We start from the raw sequence: 25,784 nt of genomic DNA on the forward strand, positions 1-25,784 counted from the left end.
CGATCAGCTGCACACGCACACGCTCACATGCGGAGAGAGCGAGAGAGAGAGAGAGAGAGAGAGAGAGAGAGAGAGAGAGAGAGAGAGAGAGCGCCACACACAACGAGGGAACTCCATCAGCTGGAAGTCGAGTAACATTACAACTCTCGGCAGCTTGTAACTACTACGTTACACACGAGAGCTATTCTCTTCGAGGACGCGCGCTTTTCCACGCTGACTAACGTCACCTTTTTATTGTATTCGGCTGCTGGATTTTATTTTATTTTGTTGTTGTTGTTGTGTTTTGGGAGGGAGGGTGGGAAGGGGGGAACCAAAACTGGAGAGAGGCGAGCATGGAGTATTTCATGGTACCAGCTCAGAAGGTGCCGTCCTTGCAACATTTTCGGAAAACGGAGAAAGAAGTGATTGGCGGTCTATGCAGGTGCGTATCCTCCTTGTGTCCACTCGTGTGTTTTGTGGATGAAACATGCGATCTGTTATTGTGTACAGTACACGAGCCCCACTCACGCGGGGATGTGGGCGTCAGCGTTGGCCGAAGAAGACTGGAAAAAAAAAAAAAGAAAATCGGACACATTTTAGGAGTGAAGTGGCTTTTGGGTCGCGTCTCGGCATCACCACCGCGGTGTTATTTCACACGTTTTGTCTGCGAAATCGGCGCATTTTGATGCTAACAAACACAAACCACGTGGTTCCGCGCGCACACCACGCTGCTGCTGCTACTAAAGCTGAGAGTGCGTCGCTGCTCTTTTTTGTCCTCTAATTGTCCACCAGTGTTGCACAGACACGCCGTGATTTGCATAAGAACGGGTTTTAACGACAGGCTGTCACGCACTCGGACAGGCTTTGCTTTGTGTGTGTTTAAACGCACACACAGTGCGGGTTTGTCATTTCGCTTGGAACTTATTGTGGCTCGTGCGGCCATGCTTGTGGCTCGTGCTAAAACAGCGCGTGGGTCTGGCGTTACTTTCTCCTCTTTCGCATATTATGATTATTAAAATGCGCATTAGCTGTTAATTTCACTCTCCCCGCTCGACGTGGGTATAATTTTGCTCGATAACTTCCCCCTGTGTTTTAGTGGCGCTGCTGTGTCGCTTCCACTGCGTCTTTTCTGCCATGCTGCCGCATTGTTGTAATGGCGGAGGACGAAAAGTCTGGTCTGAGCACCGTGTTGTCGCGGCCCCGAATTGATGGGGGTGGTTATTATTGAGACGGGTTTTTAAAACAAACATTTCGTCGCGTGTATCCCCACCGCGAACAATACGCATTGGCTGGGAGGCACGAAAATTAAGTGTAGAGTTATTAATAAGGGGGTGTGTATTTCGCGGAAGGCCCGACGATACGCCCGCAACCTTGTTTGAAGAGGGAGGCGGAGTGATCTACTGCTGATTGCTGTGTTTAATGCGACGGGGTTTCTGGGATATGTAGTTCTTTTGTCTTGCCCCTCATGGAGGGTCTGCGGAGAATTCCGACACTCGCACAAAATCATCCCCCAAAATGTATGCCAGATTAATATAAAATTTGTAATAACATAAAAGCAGTGGAAGAACAACGTATGCGCTAGTGCATGTACGGACACCGGGTTTACTGTGGCCTTTAAATGTGAAGTTCATAGTTTATATAGATGCACATCTCTGAACTGTTCAGTAGGTGGCAGACAGTCTGGTGTTTTACATGATAAACAAAGAGGAAAAATAGTTGCTTTTTCAATTGATCTAGTGGTTCATCATCATAACCTGCTTTAAAAGTCAAAGCCAGTTAGCAATGCAGACCTTAAAGGAGAATAAACGAGGAAGCTACAAACCATGGCACTTATCAGTCAAAACACTGCAATCCGAGTTCATTCGCTTGTGTTTCAACACCAAAGGATGCAAATTAACTATGGTTCTGGTGATGTGTTGAAGCATATTTCCCCATTGATAATGGTCCAAAATGTGTGTGTTGCAAAGGTTTCGAAACATCACAGAGTTTGCCATTACTAATTTGCAGTGTAGACAAAAGGTTCTGGTGTCATCACTAGCCGTACATTCAATCCATTCTTACACTTGGATTTTACATGTATGTTCTGTTGTATATTTCATCTAATTTTTGGTGATGTAGTGGACACATCGATTTCTATTTAATCACTAGATGGAGGACCGGGCCGATCTGCTCATTCTCTGGCTGTTACCAGAGCGCCGCCATCTTGGTTAGCATATGACAAGCAGACATAAACAGAAAGCAATGTTTTCAGGAGTTTCACCGTAAATCTGCACTTTCTGTGCTATTACTGTGCTGTTACATTTATTCAAACTCAGTCCCATAATTGTACAGCCACTATTTGTCAAAACAAATACAGAATACAAATCCTATTTATATAATAGACTTGAATTAATTTGTTCGTCCCAGTCCAGATAGAAAATAATACCATCAGTTTGTCAAACAGTCTGTTTGCCACAACACCAGATACTAGTCTAAACCTTAATTCATTTCATTGTGAAGTTAAGTTAAAGATGGGAAATAATCAGTGCTGAAAGTAAGAGTGTCGCACGCTCGCATCATATTAAATATATGAATATTAAAGACTGCTCTTAACCCACCTTCTGTGCCACTTCTCCGCAATAATATCATATAAAATGAAACATCCACGCCAGCCACGGTGAAAGTATTAATCTCATTTGTGTATACAGTAGAATATACTATGTCAAAGCGACTGTCATGTCAGCCACCAAATTGAGAGAAAAAGCATTTCCATTCTATGATTTTCCTCTTAAAGAATATCTCAGGATGGAAAACCTGATGTGAAGAAAAAAACCTGAGGCTAATTAAAAAGGGATAAACTGAGACTTATGAAAGTGAGACTTCTAATTGAATCAGAAAACGAATGGTGAGATATTTATCACGACAAAGCAATCAAGCAGTACAGTTTACGTCACTGCAGAATACAGATCGACACAAAAATAACAAATTTTCTGACCTTTATTCAGCAATGTTAATCATTTCCCCACATTACTTATATTACACATAATAGTCATTATGAAAGCTACTCCACCAGTAACTAGTAACTAGTTGTTACTCATTTGTCAGCTTGTTGTAGGACCTGAACGCTACACAAAACTGCGTTTTCAGATCGTTTTAACCCAAGTTTAAGTCGGCGCATCATACATGTTTATTTAATCTAATGTCTGACAACGCGGAATAATGCTAAGCAAGATGGCAGCTGCTGGCAACGGCTCACAGGCTCAACCGCCATCTAGTGGATTAAATAGACAAGAGAAAGAACTTCCTGCGAAAATTCAAAGGATATGGTGAACATATATGAACCCAGTCGCCCTGTCCAAGGGCCCATGCTGTTGTCCAGTTATACATTAGAAACCATTTTAAAAAGTCTGCTTTTGCAAAATCTGTAAACATTTGAGTCAAAGGACAGGTAAGATGGTGGCAGTGTAGTACGTCTGAATTGTGTCCGTACTAATCGCTCACTTACTTTTAGTATGTACTATAGTAACGGTTTGAATAGTGTGTACTAAACAGTGTTACTTAAAAAAAACAGTATTACCTGTAGTTGCAGTTTAATGTCAAGCTTGCACTAATCTCTGGTCTAAACAACCTGTTATAACCTGTAACTGATTGCAGCTGTATTGTGCTCTACACACCACAATATACATGTACAAGTAAATACACATATGTTTGTAATGGTGTTTTTAACTGTGTATGACCTCATCATATGGCTTCTGTGTGATATCATTATGAAGTCATTCATACCAGTCAATCACAAATATTTTGTTGATCAACATATGTTTTAGACAATCCATCTAACCTTCTTGGTTGTTGATATAAACAAAGTGTTTTCTGAGCATGTTTTCCTTGAGCTTTGACAAATTACTCAAAAAATTACTCACCTATCTGTTCAAGTAATATTCCCACTATTTGATCAATCTCGACTTCTTGTAGAGCTGGGTATCAATCAAAAATTTTCAATACGTTCACTTCGATACCAGTTGCTGAATGATAGTTTTTTAGATACCAATTTTATAAGACCAATTCTAACAAAAAGAAAATTGCATTACACATAGTACAAATCTTGAGTTTTAGTTTTCAGCTTTGGTAAATTTCCACTTTAAGCAGTTTTCTTACAGAAAAAAATAAGCAACAAATACTTTCCAGTGCAAAAGAACACTTGAAAACACCGTGTAGTTTTTGTCAAAAGCATTGCCTTTCATTTGGCATGAATGTCTCTCCATAGAATCTGAGCTGAGCTCAGCCAGTTGCTGCACGTCAGTGCAGGACGTCTCATTTTGGGAGGAAAAAACTTTTGATCGATTGCAGTTTATTGTTTGCATTACACATTTGGAAAGAGGTGTCATTTGATTTAAATAGCGATTTGCTTTGAAGTTATTAATTCTGACAGGACTCTATCTTTCTAATGTGACTCGCTCGGCAGAGAGCCATGCAGCGTTTGGAGCTGTTTGAACTGAACATTTCTTTCTTGCAACAAGACAGGGGTCCCAGTTAGTGACTTTAATCCGCACAAAAGTGACTTACAATTGACATATTTTAATGGCTCTGAGAGGGGTTAAGAAGCAGATTTTCTGCTTCTGAAAGGCAGCGAAGCAAAGAACCAAAGCAGCGGGTCGGAACAGTGATTCATTGCTTCAAGCTTCAAAATGATGCATGTATTAAGTTGCAGTTGAAGCAGAGTCCGGTGGTGGAGATTTTGAATCAGGCTGCTCGTGCTCTGTAACGTCCACAGGTGGACTTGAATGCTGAGAGGAGGATGGTCTCGGAAGTCTACAGACAATTCCTTTGACTTCAAGCTTTGTTTGTGCTCTGACATGCACTGTCAACTGTGGGACCTTATATGTAGACAGGTGTGTGCTTTTTCAAATCATGTCCAATCAACTGAATTTACCCCAGGTGGACTCCAATTAAGCTGTAGAAACATGTCAAGGATAATCAGTGGAAACAGGATGCACCTGACCTCAGTTTTGAGTTACATGGCAAAGGCTGTGAATACTTATGTACATGTGATTTTTTTTTTTATTCTTAATAAATTTAACAAAAAAAAAAACCTTTTCACATTGTCATTATGGGGTATTGTGTGTAGAATTTTGAGGAAAGAATAAGGCTATAATTATAACAAAATGTGGAAAAAAAGTGAAGCGCTGTGAATACTTTCAAGATCCACAGTAGAAAATGAATGATTTCACTTAACCTGGATGTTTTTGGAAGGCAGTGTATCCAGAGTGAATATGTACGCTCCATACAGAGAGGACCAGCGATCCCAAGACATTTTTGCTGTGAAATAACAGTGCTAACCTCTAAGCCACTGCACTGTCCATTTATTCATTAATTTTAAATATAAAACATCACAGAATAAATAAAAATGCCTATCAGTCTCATTAGGGCCAGTGGTGCTTCTGTGTAGCAGTTGTGTTTGTGTGATATGGTGAAGCCCGGGCCCAGTTGGTAATGTTTTGGCAGCGGCTGTTTGTCGGATGTGCTGCTGTAATGCTGGTGTGTTCACACAATTGTTCCCCATGTTTGAACTGTGGCAGCTGAGTCAGTAGAGATAAGAGCTTTGGCGAGAGAGCATCCCAGAGATACTGAGCTGAATACAGTGGTTGTTGCAGGAAATTTGCTGAAGTTTCCCCACAGCTGAATTTTAGTATCTAGCATAGTGGTTTTTCACTACAGCTTTGACAGCATGCGTGCTTTTGTTGACGATTCGTCTCCTCTACTTGATAGATACTCAGTAAAATGAGTTTGTGTTTGACTGGAAAGAAAATCTAAAGGTAGAGTGTAGTGTTGCTGTTACAGGTTTGAGCGTGAAGACCAGCAAGAAGGTGGCAGCATCATCTGACAGTCTGTTGAATTTATTGGGAACAGAAGCCAAATACCCTGTTTCACTGATTAACACAGAATGAGGAGGAAACAACTCAGACTTTATGACTCTGACACACAGCTGAACCAGACTTGTGACCAATTGTTCTGTTGCGTTAGTAAGTCAGGTGTCTGTTTATCCTGCCAGGCGTGTGTTGAACTTTATTTACATTATACCCTCAGCAGATGCAAAGAGGAAAAAACAATGAAAAATAGAACATAATTGCAAGGTCTGGCCCAGATTTAGGCTTGTGTCATATGTCCTGTTCCCTGAGGACACACTGTTTCATCCCATGCTCAAATGTGGTAATGACAAAATGAAACATGCAGCTGTTTTTTTTTTTTTTTTTTTTTTTTTTTTTGGTGCTCACACAATTAAGGGACAAGTGGCACTATAAAATGGGTATCAGTGTTCTGTCGAGATGAGCTCCCTCGTCGGGTTGATCTCCCTGTAGCGCAAATCAAAAGTTACGTGTGCCAAGTTGATGGTGAATAATATGAATGTTATTCCCTGGCTATATTCCAAAGCATATAAAGGTTGTTCCCCGTCTTTGTCCAAGAGTGCGGACTTTCAGGTTGAGTGCATGATTTATTAATTTCACTTGTTCTCTACCCAGCATGTCCTTCGCATTCAGAGCTCCTTCTTCTTGTTTTATGGTGGTTGGCATCCATATTAATGGTGCGTTATTGCCACCTTGTGCTCCAGAGGTGGAGCTTACAGTATTTCAATTAGCTACAGGAGCAACGTTCAGGTGTCATGCGTGTAGAGTATGCTATCTTATGGCTATATGATAATACTACAGTATATTTTTGACATATTAGTCACATTGAAATAGAAATAGCGGGACCAGCCAAAAAACAAACAAACAAACAAAAAACAAATTATAGTCCATAAAATATGCCAGATCCCTCAGTTATTCAAATGAGTTACATGAACAAATCCACCATATATATTGCACCTGCAATTCCTTGTTAAACTGTTAAACCAGATATGGCAGACTTATTCCACTTCTTTGTTCCTACTTTGGAGTGTCATGTTAAAAATTGTTTACTGAATTATAAAACATTTTTCCTTATGTCCCTCTAATGAAATCTGGCTATAACTTCATTTATGTACTGAGGATTTAAAAACTGCAGCTCTGAAAATTTGCGATCATCCTGATATGAGACACATGAATTGCATTTTGTGGTTCTCAAAGCATTACAAAATATTATTTGGTAAACCTGTTAGTAATTTCAAAAAGGGTGTCTGTGGCACATAATCCATAAGCATCACTGTGAAGAAATTTTATTGGGACAAAGTGTAAAGTAGCTCCAGTGAGAGCTACAATAGCAGTCATCTGCAGTTGTCTGCCAGATTGTTCCATAATATTCATATTAATCTTTCTCATACTGGACACCCACCTAATGGAGCTCTTGTCAAGATGGAAAGATTTTGTGTTTAAATCATCATCATCGTCTGAGTGGTGTCCAAAAAATGAGGTGGGCTTCACAGATAATTGGCAAAGCTTCTGGGGAAAACCTGGTCTTGTTAGGAGAGACGGCATCCATCCCACTTTGGATGGAGCAGCTCTCATTTCTAGAAATCTGGCCAATTTTCTTAAATCCTCCAAACCGTGACTATCCAGGGTTGGGACCAGGAAGCAGAGTTGTAGTCTTACACACCTCTCTGCAGCTTCTCTCCCCCTGCCATCCCCTCATTACCCCATCCCTGTAGAGACGGTGCCTGCTCCCAGACCACCAATAACCAGTAAAAATCTATTTAAGCATAAAAATTCAAAAAGAAAAAATAATATAGCACCTTCAACTGCACCACAGACTAAAACAGTTAAATGTTGTCTATTAAACATTAGATCTCTCTCTTCTAAGTCCCTGTTAGTAAATGATATAATAATTGATCAACATATTGATTTATTCTGCCTAACAGAAACCTGGTTACAGCAGGATGAATATGTTAGTTTAAATGAGTCAACACCCCCTAGTCACACTAACTGCCAGAACGCTCGTAGCACAGGCCGAGGCGGAGGATTAGCAGCAATCTTCCATTCCAGCTTATTAATTAATCAAAAACCCAGACAGAGCTTTAATTCATTTGAAAGCTTGACTTTTAGTCTTGTCCATCAAAATTGGAAGTCCCAAAAACCAGTTTTATTTGTTATTATCTATCGTCCACCTGGTCGTTACTGTGAGTTTCTCTGTGAATTTTCGGACCTTTTGTCTGACTTAGTGCTTAGCTCAGATAAGATAATTATAGTGGGCGATTTTAACATCCACACAGATGCTGAGAATGACAGCCTCAACACTGCATTTAATCTATTATTAGACTCAATTGGCTTTGCTCAAAATGTAAATGAGTCCACCCACCACTTTAATCATATCTTAGATCTTGTTCTGACTTATGGTATGGAAATTGAAGACTTAACAGTATTCCCTGAAAACTCCCTTCTGTCTGATCATTTCTTAATAACATTTACATTTACTCTGATGGACTACCCAGCAGTGGGGAATAAGTTTCATTACACTAGAAGTCTTTCAGAAAGCGCTGTAACTAGGTTTAAGGATATGATTCCTTCTTTATGTTCTCTAATGCCATATACCAACACAGGGCAGAGTAGCTACCTAAACTCTGTAAGTGAGATAGAGTATCTCATCAATAGTTTTACATCCTCATTGAAGACAACTTTGGATGCTGTAGCTCCTCTGAAAAAGAGAGCCTTAAATCAGAAGTGCCTGACTCCGTGGTATAACTCACAAACTCACAGCTTAAAGCAGATAACCCGTAAGTTGGAGAGGAAATGGCGTCTCACTAATTTAGAAGATCTTCACTTAGCCTGGAAAAAGAGTCTGTTGCTCTATAAAAAAGCCCTCCGTAAAGCTAGGACATCTTACTACTCATCACTAATTGAAGAAAATAAGAACAACCCCAGGTTTCTTTTCAGCACTGTAGCCAGGCTGACAAAGAGTCAGAGCTCTATTGAGCCGAGTATTCCTTTAACTTTAACTAGTAATGACTTCATGACTTTCTTTGCTAATAAAATTTTAACTATTAGAGAAAAAATTACTCATAACCATCCCAAAGACGTATCGTTATCTTTGGCTGCTTTCAGTGATGCCGGTATTTGGTTAGACTCTTTCTCTCCGATTGTTCTGTCTGAGTTATTTTCATTAGTTACTTCCTCCAAACCATCAACATGTCTATTAGACCCCATTCCTACCAGGCTGCTCAAGGAAGCCCTACCATTAATTAATGCTTCGATCTTAAATATAATCAATCTATCTTTATTAGTTGGCTATATACCACAGGCTTTTAAGGTGGCAGTAATTAAACCATTACTTATAAAGCCATCACTTGACCCAGCTATCTTAGCTAATTATAGGCCAATCTCCAACCTTCCTTTTCTCTCAAACATTCTTGAAAGGGTAGTTGTAAAACAGCTAACTGATCATCTGCAGAGGAATGGTCTATTTGAAGAGTTTCAGTCAGGTTTTAGAATTCATCATAGTACAGAAACAGCATTAGTGAAGGTTACAAATGTTCTTCTTATGGCCTCAGACAGTGGACTCATTTCTGTGCTTGTTCTGTTAGACCTCAGTGCTGCTTTTGATACTGTTGACCATAACATTTTATTACAGAGATTAGAGCATGTCATAGGTATTAAAGGCACTGCGCTGCGTTGGTTTGAATCATATTTATCTAATAGATTACAATTTGTTCATGTAAATGGAGAATCTTCTTCACAGACTAAGGTTAATTATGGAGTTCCACAAGGTTCTGTGCTAGGACCAATTTTATTCACTTTATACATGTTTCCCTTAGGCAGTATTATTAGACGGCATTGCTTAAATTTTCATTGTTACGCAGATGATACTCAGCTTTATCTATCCATGAAGCCAGAGGGCACACACCAATTAGCTAAACTGCAGGATTGTTTTACAGACATAAAGACATGGATGACCTCTAATTTCCTACTTTTAAACTCAGATAAAACTGAAGTTATTGTACTTGGCCCCACAAATCTTAGAAACATGGTGTCTAACCAGATCCTTACTCTGGATGGCATTACCCTGACCTCTAGTAATACTGTGAGAAATCTTGGAGTCATTTTTGATCAGGGTATGTCATTCAATGCGCATATTAAACAAATATGTAGGACTGCTTTTTTGCATTTGCGCAATATCTCTAAAATTAGAACGGTCTTGTCTCAGAGTGATGCTGAAAAACTAATTCATGCATTTATTTCCTCTAGGCTGGACTATTGTAATTCATTATTATCAGGTTGTCCTAAAAGTTCCCTGAAAAGCCTTCAGTTAATTCAAAATGCTGCAGCTAGAGTACTGACAGGGAGTAGAAGGAGAGAGCATATCTCACCCATATTGGCCTCTCTTCATTGACTTCCTGTTAATTCTAGAATAGAATTTAAAATTATTCTTCTTACTTATAAGGTTTTGAATAATCAGGTCCCATCTTATCTTAGGGACCTCATAGTACCATATCACCCCAATAGAGTGCTTCGCTCTCAGACTACAGGCTTACTTGTAGTTCCTAGGGTTTGTAAGAGTAGAATGGGAGGCAGAGCCTTCAGCTTTCAGGCTCCTCTCCTGTGGAACCAGCTCCCAATTCAGATCAGGGAGACAGACACCCTCTCTACTTTTAAGATTAGGCTTAAAACTTTCCTTTTTGCTAAAGCTTATAGTTAGGGCTGGATCAGGTGACCCTGAACCATCCCTTAGTTATGCTGCTATAGACTTAGACTGCTGGGGGGTTCCCATGATGCACTGAGTGTTTCTTTCTCTTTTTGCTCTGTATGCACCACTCTGCATTTAATCATTAGTGATTGATCTCTGCTCCCCTCCACAGCATGTCTTTTTCCTGGTTCTCTCCCTCAGCCCCAACCAGTCCCAGCAGAAGACTGCCCCTCCCTGAGCCTGGTTCTGCTGGAGGTTTCTTCCTGTTAAAAGGGAGTTTTTCCTTCCCACTGTTGCCAAGTGCTTGCTCACAGGGGGTCGTTTTGACCGTTGGGGTTTTTCCGTAATTATTGTATGGCTTTTGCCTTACAATATAAAGCGCCTTGGGGCAACTGTTTGTTGTGATTTGGCGCTATATAAATAAAATTGATTTGATTTGTGTAGATCAACCAAGTAAATTGGTACAATTCTTTACACAAAGAATATCTGACAACGTTCTTTTCAACTTTGAAGACTTGAATCAAGAAATCTAAGTTGAACCATTTTTCTGTTGTTTTTCATGGCCCAACATAACCTGATTACTCAGAAGCTAGATTGGGAATATTCTTTTGTTTTGGATGGTTCATTTGTAATAAAATGCTTGTTTGAAACTTTTCTAGGTTGAAATGAGGGCAAAGTTCACCATGTAAAAGTCACATTTGAAGAAATCTTGCTTTTACTTGTGTCTGTCTGACACATGTACCCTTTATCCACTTTCTTTTTTTAGTCTGGCAAACATTCCTTTGACCCCAGAAACAGCCCGGGACCAAGAGCGACGGATTCGAAGGGAGATCGCCAATAGCAATGAGCGTCGCCGTATGCAGAGTATCAATGCTGGATTCCAGTCACTTAAAACACTCATCCCACATAGTGACGGAGAGAAACTCAGCAAGGTGAGCGACTGGCTTTAGAACTGGGACATGAGTTATACATCGTGAGCCTTAGATAGGCATGGACTCATTACCAATTTCACATTATACCGAGGTTTGAAAATAGCACTGTTCACTGTTTGACAGCATGAACTGCATAAACAAATTTCACCTATTCCACAAGGATCAGTTCGTGGGCTATTAGGGGAACACAACCCACAAAATTGCCAAAGTGTGAAGTATGTTTTGAAGAGCTGTTTTAAGAGTGGTTTAAATTCATTGCACCACCCACAGCTAACTAAGGGTAAAGATATTTTAAAATGAACCTCCTCAAGTTCTAAATGGTGAGATGAGATTTTAGAGAGATACATACTGTAGTTTCAACAATGAGGCAGGTAACTGCTAATTAGCAAGGTAAAATCAGTTATTTGACATGGTGGGGGAAAGAGAAGCTTGTGCACATTAATACTTTAATAATGGGTCCACAGCAATACTGGCTTGAGGCCTTCCACATATCCTTGAGGATCTTCAGTTTCCAGAGATAAAATACAGCTTGTGGTCACACGCTTGTCAAATAAATACAAATAAATGTCATCACAAAATAGCACACTGCCATCAAATAACAACAACTGACAAAATGAACATCTGTTCTAGTGCACTGCTACCTGAGTTGTTTTTCCTGCCAGCTGTTGCGCACTGGAAAAGTGGAACATACAGGTTCACCTCAAAAAATCAGAGATTTTACATATAGTAGTATCAATACATTAAAACTAAAATGTTAAATTTTTTATTTTAATTTTGATAATTACGGGCTACAGCTAAAAAAAAAAACAAAGAAAATGCGTATCTCAAAATATTAGAATATTTCATTTCAAGTCTATTTATGCAGTATGAATAGACTGCATGTGTATCTGGTTCAGTACACACAACCACAATCATGGGGAAGACTGCTAACTTGACAGTTATCCAGAAGACACTCGCGGACACCATCCACAGGGAGGTTAAGTGACAGAAGGTCACTGCTCTGGCTGTTCAGAGTGTTGGATCAAAACATATTCATGGAAAGTTGACTGGAGGGGAAACGTGTGGTCGGAAAAGATGCACAAGCAACAGGGATGACATCAATCTTGCGAAGATTGTCAAGGAAAGCTGATTCCAGAACTTTGGGGGCTTCATCAGGAGTGGACTGAGGCTGGAGTCAGTGCACCAAGAGCCACTGTGCACAGATGTGTCCAGGAAATGGGCTACATGTGTTGTATTCGTGGGTCAAGCAACTCCTGAACCAGAGACAATGTCCGAAATGTCTTACCTGGGCCAAGGGGAAAAAGAACTGGACCGTTGCTCAGTCGTCTAAGTCCTCTTTTCAGATAGAAGTACATTTTGCATTTCATTTGGAAATCAAGGTCTCAGAGTTTGGAGAAGTACTGGAGAGGCACAGAATCCAAACTGCTTGAAGTTCAGTGTGAAGTTTCTACAGTCAGTTATGATTTGGCACCATGTCACCTGCTGGTGTTGATCCACTCTCCAAGTCCAAAGTCAACACAGTCATATACCAGGAGGTTTTAGAGCACTTCATGCTTCCATCTGCTGACAAGCTTTATAGAGTTGCTAATTTCGTTTTCCAAAAGGACTTGGCACCTGCCCACAGTGCCAAAACTACTAGTAACTGGTTTGCTGACCATGGTGTTACTATACTTGATTGTCCCCATAGATAATCCCTCATAGATTCTCTATGGGGTATTGTCAGGAGGAAGATTAGATACATTAGAACCAAAAATCTAGATAACCTGAAGGCTGCTATCAAAGCAACCTGGACTCCAAAAACACCTCAGCAGTGCCACAGACTGATCACCTCCACTCCACATCGATGCAGGAATTAATTCAAAAAGAGCTGCAATCAAGTACTGAACGCACAAATAAACATACTTTTCAGAAGTTAGATATTTCTGTATTATAAAACTCTTTTTTTTAACTGATCTGCTGAAATACTCTAACATTTTGAAATATGTATTTTCTATTTTTTGGAGGTGTAGGTTATAATTATTAAAATTAAAAAATGACTGAAACATTTTAGTTCCTATGCATTGAAACTAGAATATGTATAATGTTTGCTCTCTGAAATATAATGTTTGATCTCTGAAATACCTGACAAAAAAAATTTAACTTTTTCATTCTTTTCTCTTTTTATTCTCGTTTTTTGAGATGCACCAGTAAACGATAACAGCTATTGATCATATTATATGGTGTACTGCTATATTTTTGCCTTAGTTAATTATGCAGTCAAAATTTCTTGCTGGCCTATGCCTAGCCTTAAGGTATGTAAATATCTAACTATGTTGTCGTTTAGTTCAGATGTGTAACATGCTTGTTCTTCTTAGGCTGCCATCTTGCAACAAACAGCAGAGTACATTTTTACTTTGGAGCAGGAGAAGACGCAGCTATTGCAACAGAACAGTCAGCTCAAAAGAATCATACAAGTAAAGTATAAGAAACATCAAGATGTCCACACATTCATGATTAGCCTCGGTGTCTAAAGCATGGTGCTAGTTACTGATCTACATGATGCACATCTTTGATCAATCTTCATCCTTGCTCTTCAGGAATTAAGTGGCTCCTCCCCAAAAAGGAGACGCGCAGAGGAAAAAGATGAAGGGATCGGTTCACCAGACATTCTGGAGGAGGAGAAGACTGAGGACTTGCGGAGAGAGATGATCGAGTTGAGGCAGCAGCTCGAGAAAGAGCGCTCAATCCGGATGATCCTAGAAGAGCAGGTCAGCAACCGCAAATATTGTTAGTTGTAACAAGTTACAAAATGTTGACCAGTTGAGTTCTCTGCAATGATCCTTTAACTTGATTAGTCACGTTTATCTTCGGCTATTTTTGTCAGATGCGGTCCCTGGATGCCCAGCTGTACCCGGAAAAGCTGAAGGCTATTGCCCAACATGTTCAGGAACAGCAGCTCAAAACTCAGAACCTTGTACGACTGCAGCAACACAAGCAGCAAGAGCGAGATATCACTCCAGCCCAGAGCCCGCAGGTTAGACTTGTAGTGACTGTTTAGCACATGTGAAATATTTGAAATACTCACAGCAGTGCCTGTGTGAGAAATCACCTGCTGAGGTGATCAGGTAGAAGGAAAATATGCAGTCTGTTGGTCTTTATGGCATATACTGCATTGAACCTAATATAAAACAAGCCGATTATAAGACAGCACCCCTTGTTTAAGTTATATTTTTGGAAAAAATATTTTTCAACATAAAATACTTTTATTTGAAAATAGTGTTAAGGTGAGATTGCATAAAGGAGTAGTGCAATGAAATAGTGCAGTAAACAGTGCGGACTGGCCTACTTTAGCTCCTCAGGTCGTCATGTCATGAGTTCATTCTCCACAAGTGGAACTTTTTCCAAATGCTCACCACTTTCGTAATCACGTAAGATCTGCAACATACTTTAAGGACTTTTCAAGTGGGAAAATGCACCACAGGCCCTCAGAGATTCCAATAAAGGGACAAATACATTGACTATGGAAATTTTAAAACACTTAAGTCTTTAAATCTGAAACAAATCTGATTTAAACAAATCTTTAAATTTGAAGCAAACAACAGTGCTGTTAATGGACTCTAGTGAAAAACTGTCTGGCTGCAGAACACAGAGGAAGTACTGTTCCAGTTTTCCCTCATCAGATGCAGAAGTAAAATGTGGCACGACGTGGTGTGATTCTGCTGTTCTCTTTATAAATCACTCCCAGTGCAGTTTGAACAGCATAAATGTGGCTCCACTGCGGGTCAACAAGAGTGGCTTTGTGTGCATGTCAGACAGTGGTTAGGATTGGATGTAATGCTAATGTTGGAACAGGAGTACATGGATTTCTGGGAGAACTACGTAATTCTGTTTTGTTGTACAACTCCAATTCTATTGAAGTTGGGATGTGTAAAATATAAATAAAAACAATACGATGATTTGCAAATCCTCTTCAACCTATATTCAATTGAATACACCACAAAGACAAGATATGTAATGTTCAAACTGATGAACTTTATTGTTTTTGTACAAATATTTGCTCATTTTGAAATGGATGGCTGCAACACGTTTCAAAAAAAGCTAGGACAGTGGTATGTTTACCACTGTGTTACATCACCTTTCCTTCTAGCAATACTCAATAGGTTTTTGGGAACTGAGGACATTAATTGTTGAAGCTTTGTAGGTGGAATTCTTTCCCATTCTTGCATGATGTATGACTTCAGTTGTTCAACAGTCTGGGGTCTCCGTTGTCGTATTTTACGCTTCATAATGCACCACACATTTTCAATGGGCAACAGGTCTGGACTGCAGGCACGCCAGTCTAGTACCCGCACTCTTTTATTACGAAGCCATGGTGTTGTAACACGTTCAGAATGTGACTTGGCATTGTCTTGCTGAAATAAGCAGGGACGTCCCTGAAAAAGACGTTGCTTGGATGGCAGCATGTGTTTCTCCAAAACGTGGATGTACCTTTCAGCATTGATGGTGCCATCACAGATGTGTAAGTTGCTAAGAATGTGTAGATTACTCTTATCAACTTACAGATGTGTAAGTTGATAAGAACCTTTACACAATGATGTCAGTTTTTAATGCAGGGCCGCCTGAGGGATCAAAAGTCACGGGCATTCAGTGTTGGTTTTCGGCCTTGACACTTACATGTAGTTAGTTCTCCAGATTCTCTATGGACTGTAGATGATGGAATCCCTAAATTTCTTGCAATCGAACATTGAGAAACATTGTTCTTAAACTGCTGGACTATTTTTTTCATGCAGTTGTTCACAAAGTGGTGATCCTCGCCTTATATTTTCTTTTGAATGGCTGAAACTTTTGGGGATGCTCCTTTCATACCCAATCATGACACTCACAATTAGTGTTCTCAGTTCCCAAACACTTATTGAGTGTTGTTAGAAGGAAAGTGATGTAACACAGTGGTAAACATGCCCCTGTCCCAGCTTTTTTGAAACGTGTTGCAGGCATCCATTTCAAAATGAGCAAATATTTGCACAAAAACAATAAAGTTTATCAGTTTGAACATTAAATATCTTGTCTTTGTGGTGTATTCAACTGAATATAGGTTGAAGAGGATTTGCAAATCATTGTATTCTGTTTTTATTTACATTTTACATAACGTCCTAACTTCATTGGAATTGGGGTTGTATTTGTGAATGTTATAGCCTGTTCTTGTGGTGAACCTGTTGCAGTTGTATAGATAAACAAGTGCAATTTGAGATTTCTGACATCCACCAATCCGGATCCAGATCACCTCCAAAATTCAGTGACGTCTTCCATGCCCTACTATATATCTGTGGAGGGAATTTGGTGAGAATCTGTGAAACAGTTTTGAGATAATCCTTCAAAGCCTATATAAAGTGAAATTTTGATCAAGAATCCGGATCCCGATCTGGATCACATCCAAAATTCAGTGGAGTTCCATGCTGTACTATCTATTTGTGGTGCAAATTTAGTGAGAATCCATGAAGTAGTTTTGAAGTAATCCGTCAAAGTCTATATAAAGATAAATCTTGATCCAGAATCCAGATTCGGATCACCTCCTGTGGTGCAGATTTGCTAAGAATCTGTGACGTTGTTTTGACATAATCCTTCAAAGCCTATATAAAGATAAATCTTGATCCAGAATCTGGGTACAAATTACCTTCAGTTTAATGGAGTCTTCCATGCCCTACTATGTATCTGTGGTGAAAATGTTGTCAAAATCTGTGCAGTAATGTTGATCCTGCTAACAGACAAATAAAAAAATAAATAAACGCCAGTGATTTTATTACGTCTTTGGTGGACGTAATAATTGTGCTGTTAAAATTCAGACAAGAGCCATTCTGCACCAAGTTAAATTGTACCTAAGACCACAACATTTGCTTGTTAAAGTAGACATGCATTGAAATAAATGTGGTCAGATCTCAGAAAGAAATAGCTGATATGTATTTGTAAGACCCTTATGAATGCAGTAATAAAGTAAATCTGCAAGCCCAAATTTGTAATTCAGTGGAGAAATCTTAATTTAAAAATGACAAATTTGCAGTTAAAATTTGGCCCTCAGCGAAAACTGTTTGTACATCCGGGACATTGCAGTGACGTCCAGCAGAAGACGGAGCGCTCCCGACTTCAGTCCGATCCCGCATTGAAATTGATTTTATCTGTTAGTAATGTTACTGTTATACACATCCTGGTTTCAGCATCCAAAAGTAAGCTGCTGCAATGAATGCAAGATACAGCTCTGCATGCTCAGATCAGCGGCGACATCGACAGCGGGCGGCGTTCTTCCCCGACGCCTCGCTCTCTGCCTCCGCTGTGCTTACTGAGTCTGCGTGCTCGGTAAACACTGAAGCGGGTCACTCACATCGCCCCTGTGTCTGCTGTGCAGCCGGCACCACGTCTCTGTCTACTGAATGGAGGTGCAGCCAACTTGGCACAAGTCCAGAGACTACGCTCGCTGTTTTGATGCGGAGCGGCCGGTGACACCTGTTGCTGCAAGGACAGACTTTCCGCAGCGCTGCACGTCTCGGTAATCGGAGCCGCAGAGCTCCGTGGCCGCTGAGAGAGGTTTATATCTTTTTAATGACTTGGATTCTTTGCGGGTCCCGCCTCCGTACCCCGTGACGGTAACACCGGAGGTGAAAGACAGTAGATTTTCAATGCAACACCACTCAATCAAATGGGCGTATGAAAAAGTCCCCCAAAATAATTTCCAAGCACAAATAAAAGAAATGTGTACTCACCAAACGTGCCGCAAGATGATATGAAGTTTTTAAAAAAGTAGATCCTTCCGTATAAGACAAGAAAAAGGTGCAGATGCAAACTGACATAAATCCACAAATTACAGTTGCAATGCATGCTGGGAGAGGGTCTTTTCCCTGACGTCTCGGCAGCGTCCTGGATGTGCTGACAGTTTTGCGGAGGGCTAAATTTTAGCTGTAAATTTGTCATTTTTAAATGAAGATTTCTCCGTTGAATGACAGATCTGGGCTTGCAGATTTACTTTACTACATTCAGAAGGATCTTATGTGTAAATATGTCATTTTTTGGTCCAAAGATCTGACTGCATTTATTTCAATGCAGGTCTACTTTAAGTGAGGTGTGTGTCTTTCACAGGTGTTTGGTGCCCCCTGTTGTGGATGTATGTCATGTGAATGTCTAGTACACGATTACAAGACAACTCAATCTTTTACAGATTTTTTTAAAAGATAAAATTCAGACCAATACAATATTTACCTGTCACCAGTGTAATGTGTGCATGAGGTGCACACATTCTCATAAGCTCATCTCTTACAGACATCAGTGACATTGTGTGTTCCCAGGATGTGTCACAAGGTTTCACCAGCTGAGACTCTTGTGTGCTGTTCTGCTCTGTACTCAGTGATTTCTGTGAACCACACACTTGTTGTTTGCAGGCAAACAGAGGGTGAGGAGATTTAAGATTTTGTGCATCTGCGCTATAACTGTGAGTGTAGATGCAAGTGTGAAAGAGATGTAAGCCACATTTCCAGTGCGATAGAGTAGCAGCTCATATTTGACTTTTTTCTGTGCCTATCTCTTACTCTGACAGCCACCGTGTCTTATTTTTGCAGGCGAACCCCAGCTGAACATGATGCCAAATCAGTTGTCGTTAGCTGTCTCCTCTTTAGGCTTCAGGGCAGCTGGGTGCTACTTCACTCAGAGAGATCCATGAGACCGCAGGAGCAATAAATTATTAGGGTTTAAAATAACTGGTTCAAAATATTTATTTTATACAACCATAATTACCTTGACAACAAGAAGTTCATATTACACACTCTATTTTAGCATTTTTAAATTGCCTTTACTAAAGACACAGAATTGGTTGCATTCATTCAGTTTATATACTTGCTTATTCCACTTAGTGGTCACCAGGGGAGTGGGGGGGGGGGGGGGGGGTACACCCTGGATGTGCAGTCAGTAAAAAACATTTTATGACCATCATATGCTTATACAGTACTACAGTAAATGGGCACAGATTGCTGTAATGCGGCAAAAAACAAACACCAAACCGCAGCCAAACAAAATGAGTCAAAATCTATGGAAAGACATCACTGAAATGGACAAAACTGGTGATTTGGATGCCAGGAACATTGACAGAGCAGTAGGCATCAGGTACCAGTGGGATTGGATGTTGTGTGAGATCCATGTGAGTTGCTCTCTGCTTCATTCCTCAGTAAGTTAGTGTTTAAAGGACACGTCGCACATTATTTAACAATCTGGTTAGCAACACAACCTTAAAGTAGTCATGATTGTAAGTCTGTCTGTGCACATGTGGAAATAATTAGTGGTCGCTAATGTATTTTATTGCTAATTCTCAGTGATGGAGAAACCGAAGCGTTTTGAACCACTGTCAGATTGCAGTTAGACTGCACATTGACTGGCGTTCGATATTTTTCCACTTCGACTGCGCCACAAATGTTTTAAACACAGGCAAAACAATCAGGGCGGCCACACGACGGTGCCCGGCTGTTTAGACTTCTCTGACAATGCTGTCCGATGTTTCTGAATGCACCGCGACATTTCAGAAAAGAAAATGAAGGATGCCTACCACGGCTCCTCAGGGCCACTACTACCACCCAAGGAGTGGTATATTTAGTTTTGAAAAAAGCATTTAGTCGTACTTAAAGCTTTACGTGCTTTATTAACACAAAACTGTTAATGATAAACTGTACAGTCACTGAAGTGTACAATAATAAACATAAATATTAAGGAAAACAGATCAGTAATTTTAATCTTAAAAGTGAGGACATTTTTACTTTAAGAGGAAATAAAAAATAAAAATACTTGTTTTCCTACAGTTTCCCTTGTACCCATTGCCACTAGCCAGGGGTTTGACTCTTCCCACTCACGTTTGTACATGTACATTTGCAAACATTTTTGCTTCTTTGGATGTGGTGGAGTTTCAGGTGTAGACATGCCAGGCAACCACGCAACCCGTGACAGGACCCGAAAGGTGGTCACACGGAGACGCAGACATGAAAGTCTGAGGTCTATCCACTGTACCTCGCATCGGGTCCTCGCTGCAGGACCCGACGCAAGGTACAGAGATGACATTGGCAGCCCTTAATATTTCCTGTGTTTTATTTTGTTCATTATTGAGGTTTGATGAGTGTGTGTGGGACATTTATGAAAATACGGAACAATTTGCATCCCGTATTAATTCAATACAGGACACAACAATTAATTGTCAAATAAAGGACAATTCTGTATTTTAAAGGACGGGTGGCAACCCTACTTCCAGAATGTGGGTCGAATTTTCATTCGGAGGTCATTCGGGCTCATTCGGTCTCTAGTGTGATGGGGGTATTATCAGTGTTAGCTGTTCAAACTGATGTCTGTGCTTGCGGACCAAGGACCATCATCTCTGTCTTGTCTAATTTAAAAGCAAGGATTTGCTAGACATCCAGCCTTTCACTGAAACCAGGCAATCCTCTGAAGTCCAAATCCTCAAATATTCTATTCTGCCCCTTTATTCAGATCCACCACACAATTTTATGGAGAAGATTCCTGATTAGTTATGCTTTTAAAATAAGAAACCAAGAAAAGACAACAGACGATGCACAGTTAATTTCATTGTGGACTCTTGGACTTTTGGAGGTCTGTTTCATCTGGTATATATATTATGTGCCCCCCGCCCCACCACCTTTCTTTTACTGGTGCAAGTAAGCACGCTCTCTTTTTTGACATCCTCACATGCATCTTGCATTGTTGTTGAAAACCCCACTGGCTGCCCAGAGGCATATTTCTTAGCAAGAGTTCACAACTGCAGATGGTGAGAAGCAGCTTTAAGTGAACATGATGAGGAAAATTAGGTCGAGACGAGATTCTTAACATCTGGTCTGTTAATTATTTAGTGTGCTGCCCAGCTGGTTTTCCAGTTATGTGTGTATTGATGCTTGTTTGTGCTTGCGGTAATTTGTGCAGGTTTTTTGGTGTGTGTGTGTGTGTGTGTGTATGTGTGTGTGTGTGTGCACGAGCTTCACACGGTCTCAGTAAATTGGAAACATGAGTAGAATGGAATGCTGCTTTTCTTTCAGGTGCTAGCTCCTGGAACGCCCCCTGCATCGACCCACCACGCCACAGTTATCGTCCCTGCACCGGTCCCACCTCCCCAGCCCCACCATGTCACCGTGGTAACCATGGGTCCAGCCTCAGTAATCAATACAGTGTCCACATCACGACAGAACCTGGACACCATTGTTCAAGTAAGACACTGATACAGTCCTGTGAGAGGGTCTTTGTATATGTGTTCTTTCTGGTTGGAGCAGCAGAGGGCGCTGTGATCACTGTGTCTTCCTCCGTCTATCTTCAGGCAATCCAGCACATCGAAGGCACCCAGGGAAAAGTGTGTGCCGGTGAGGAAGAGCAGCGGAGGGCTGTCATCGTCACTTCAGGGCGTGTCATGTCCGAAGCGGCGGGTTCAGACACAGCCTCAAACAGTGACGGGCCTGATGACTGTTCACTACCCTGAGCTTGTCCCTGATGTCACACACACAATCACACACAAACAGACCAGCGCGACGGAGCCTAAAAATCCACAGCGCTCTTCTACAGTGGACATTATTATGGCTGGTAGACAGATTGAAGCACTCTTTTTTCTTTTTTTTTTCTTTTTCTTTTTTTTTTTTGTGTTGCCCCTTGTGGTAGACAGTTAAAATAGGTTGACTCTTAGACACTCATATTCTGCATCTGTACTCTGCTTACATCACTCACTATCCTATACAACGGTTAGAGCCAACACTTTGCTGACTGATCTACAAATGTTCTTCACTTCTACGCTGGTTATAGCGGAAACAAAAAATTGTGAATGTCTGCTGACCACCCCCAGATTTCTATAACTGGTGCCGAAGTCACCCGACCGATCCACCAAGCTGAAAATCGAGACCGCTGTCTTTTTCTTTTTTTTTTTTTTTGTCTTGGGTAATGTCTATATTTTCATGTTTTCTGTATGGCAGCGATTTAAAGTGAAAATGATAAAAGCACCACACTGATTGGTGGTGTCGAAGCTGTCTTCATGGCTGACTGGCACTCCCAGGAAATGAAGCGAAGCTCGGAAGGAGACGGTGCACTTAATGTTTCAAAAGTCTTGTTTTTTATGTTTGTTGCTACTTTTTACTGGGCTGGGTTCCCAGTAGCCCAACATGTGTTTCGTATGTTCCCCTTGTTACTCACAGCCTGATAACAATCAGTGCTTTGGCATTTCTTGATGTCCTCATTAAAAGATTAAAAAAACAAACAAATAAACACCCCCCACCCACACACACACACACACACACACACACACACAATCCAGTTTGCGCAGGACTTTGAGGTTTCCCCAGACTCTGGTAGTCTACATCAGCGCCACTTTTTGCCCCTTTTTTTTTTTTTTAACAAAGGCACATGCGCACAACACTCTGACACCCACTTGTTTGCGCAATGTTAGGAGCAGGTATTGTTTTCACAGGATACCTAAAAAAAAAAACCTCCCAACAATATCACTTAAGTGTGGGATGACTGGGTTGACAATGCGTGCTCTATGCATTTCCTAACATAGCTCATTTGTCCGTATTTGTGCTTTTTTTTCTACCTTGCACATAAATAGTGTTATTATGCTCTTTACATGTTTCCTATTTGGATCTTCTTTTATAAATGTGTGGTTTTATGTTCAGTTGGCTGATACGTGGAGGCAGTAGCTCGCCTTACTAATATTTTGTGGGAGCAGGGCGGCACTGTGGGGCCAGCCTTAAAACAGCCCTGGGGTCCGAAAGACAAACCTGAACACTTGATATGGGCCTTTGATGGCTGCTGGAATCCCTTTTTTTCCTATCATACTTTTTCAAACTCTCGTAAATGCCGAGGCTGTGTTAGAAAATACCTTCAAAGTTGCTTTGTGTCAATTTTTTTGCCTCAAAAATGGAACATGTTGATGGATTACTAATTAAATTGGAACTGTCCGTGTGCACCGTTGACATCATGCAGAAGAAAGTTCCACTGTCAGATGACATTCCATAACATTTTGACATTTGCTGCCCACATTTATTTTATGCTGACTACTTTTAAGAATGGTGAAACGTCTGAAGGCTCATTTATGTCCATAAATCTATCCATGCATTTCAGATGGTGCCACCGTAACTGCCCACATGCTTCCATACATCATTCACATTGAAGGCTTCTGACAACATCAAACACAGCGGCGGTTGAAGTACTCATTAATATGTATCTACCACAAAACAGACAGGCTGTGGTGTATACAGAGATGGCCTGTGAGAGCATTAAGTATGTTACAGCAAGACTGCATACCATATTGACCTGAATATAAGACCCCCCCCCCCCCCCCCCCCCCCCCCCACACACACACACACACACACACTGGGGAAGCATCTGAGAAAAAAAAGGGAGTCATTTAATAATCAGGGCCATTTTATATTTGGGCCAGTGCCGTATATAAAATACATCAAAATATTCCACCATTGTTAATAGTGTCCTTTTTCTAAGGGTTATTGCTAGCCTGAGCTTTAGCAACACTCCCCTCACGATTTCCAGTGGTACATTTTATCTGTATCTACTCATATAAGCATTCAGAAAATGGATGCAAATACAGACAAAATGAACGTAGCGTGTTTACAGAAGCTCTGTTGTATCCCAATCCAAATTTAATGTTGAGCATAAATGAGCCCCAACACATCATTGTTTTTGTTTTTGGTATTGTGAGCAAGCATTTTTTTTTTACCTTCCATGATATGGTGATCGTGAGATTTATGATGTCAGCTGCAGGAAGCTGATTGAACATTATATCTGGAGTTTGCATGCTCTTCTTGAGTTTTTTTTCTTTTTTGTTAAATAAACATGAGCACCAGAATTTGGTAAATTTGTGCCAAAGCCAAGTTCATTTTTACGCTCTTGTCCTGTGCGGGGATATATTATGTGGACACTTCAAATTGTCAGATTATTTGAGTGGGTCTGAGGATAATTAAATGGAGTCCAAACTACGAAGCACTTATTAAAATACTGGAGTCTGCTGCTTTATTTCCAAAATAAATAAAAAGGCTGATATTTGGCTGATGCTCTTGAGGTTCAGAGTACAAACCACACAGCTGTGTATCACTCTTTCCTTCATATCCAATCGTCTTTACATATTTTTGTTTATCCTCCACATAGATTTCAGTCTTTCTAGCTGTCTATCTGTTGTCATTTCCCCCGTCACTTTTCACAACTGCCTCCTCCCTTTCCCTTTTTGTTAGCTCTCTTGGTGCATATGGTCAACAAAAAGCTATGTTTGTTTTTGTTTTGTTTTTTTAAGAGAAATGTTTTGGCGATAAAGAGGCTTGTGCCTTTGTAAAGACAGAATAATAAAGTTTGTACTTGGTTTTTTACAGATTGTTGTGTCTGGTTATTTAGGCTGGAGTCTATGCTAGCATAGACATGAGTCGGCATGCACCTCAAACATGACAGTTTTAAAGTTTTAATTTGTTATTGCAGCCCTCTCTTGGGTCCAAAGTTTGAGAGAAAGTTATGATTGTTTCAAGGTAAACCAAGGTCAAAGGTCATTTAACCCAGCGTGATATATGGCTTCATATGAGTGTTAAATATTAACTATCTTCTAGCAATTCCTCAAAATATCCATTCTAAATGAGTTTGACCTATTACGGTCATTCAAGGTCATAACTACATGAAAATTGATAGTTGACTCTCAATCAGTCCAGTAAGATTGGTCCAAATCGTATCAAATCTCTTCAGTTTGTTTTCACCCTAGGGTAAAAAATAATACCCTCACATCTGCTACCACAAACAGGTGTAACAGTATTGCATCATCATAAGGATAAAATATACAACAATTCAGAAAAGGCGATTTTTTTTGTAACATAAGTTTCAATAATAATGTGACACTTTTTAAATTCAATTTATTTCATTTATTTAAATCACAAAGTTGCCTCAAGGCGCTTTACACAAGTAAGGTCTAACCTTACTAACCCCGAGAGCAAGCATGCAGTGTGGTAAGGAGGAAGAAACCTCAAGCAGACCAGACTCAAAGGGGTGACCCTCTGCTTGGGCCATGCTACTGACACAACTGACATTACGAATATACAGAAAAGTTTGGGAAATTTCTTATTTGCAATCAGCATCCCGCTCCTAGCCCCTTAAATGGGTCATATGCAAAATTGTTTTTTTCTACCTTTTGGATTTACCGTGCGTGGTTCAGGTTTCATGTTAACCATCACCAATGTACATTATACACCAGAAAATTAAGAGAGGCAAAAGCTGTATTGAATTAATTATTCCATGGAATTCGGAGGTTCGACCGATAGTTGAACCTCG

The 25,784-nt window shown here is 40.3% G+C and overlaps 1 protein-coding gene across 1 annotated transcript; it reads left to right on the plus strand.

Annotated features, from left to right (window-relative positions):
* The first annotated feature begins 297 nt into the window (after positions 1-297).
* Positions 298-24,845, plus strand: tfap4 (transcription factor AP-4 (activating enhancer binding protein 4)). Its single transcript, XM_034191190.1, has 7 exons — positions 298-421; positions 11,312-11,477; positions 13,832-13,930; positions 14,054-14,224; positions 14,341-14,490; positions 21,524-21,691; positions 21,799-24,845. The coding sequence occupies exons 1-7, from the start codon at positions 333-335 to the stop codon at positions 21,955-21,957; spliced, it is 1,002 nt and encodes a 333-aa protein (XP_034047081.1). The 5' UTR covers positions 298-332; the 3' UTR covers positions 21,958-24,845.
* Positions 24,846-25,784: the final 939 nt, after the last annotated feature.

This window comes from Thalassophryne amazonica, chromosome 16 (genome assembly GCF_902500255.1).
Source record: "Thalassophryne amazonica chromosome 16, fThaAma1.1, whole genome shotgun sequence".
Classification (NCBI taxonomy): Eukaryota; Metazoa; Chordata; class Actinopteri; order Batrachoidiformes; family Batrachoididae; genus Thalassophryne; species Thalassophryne amazonica.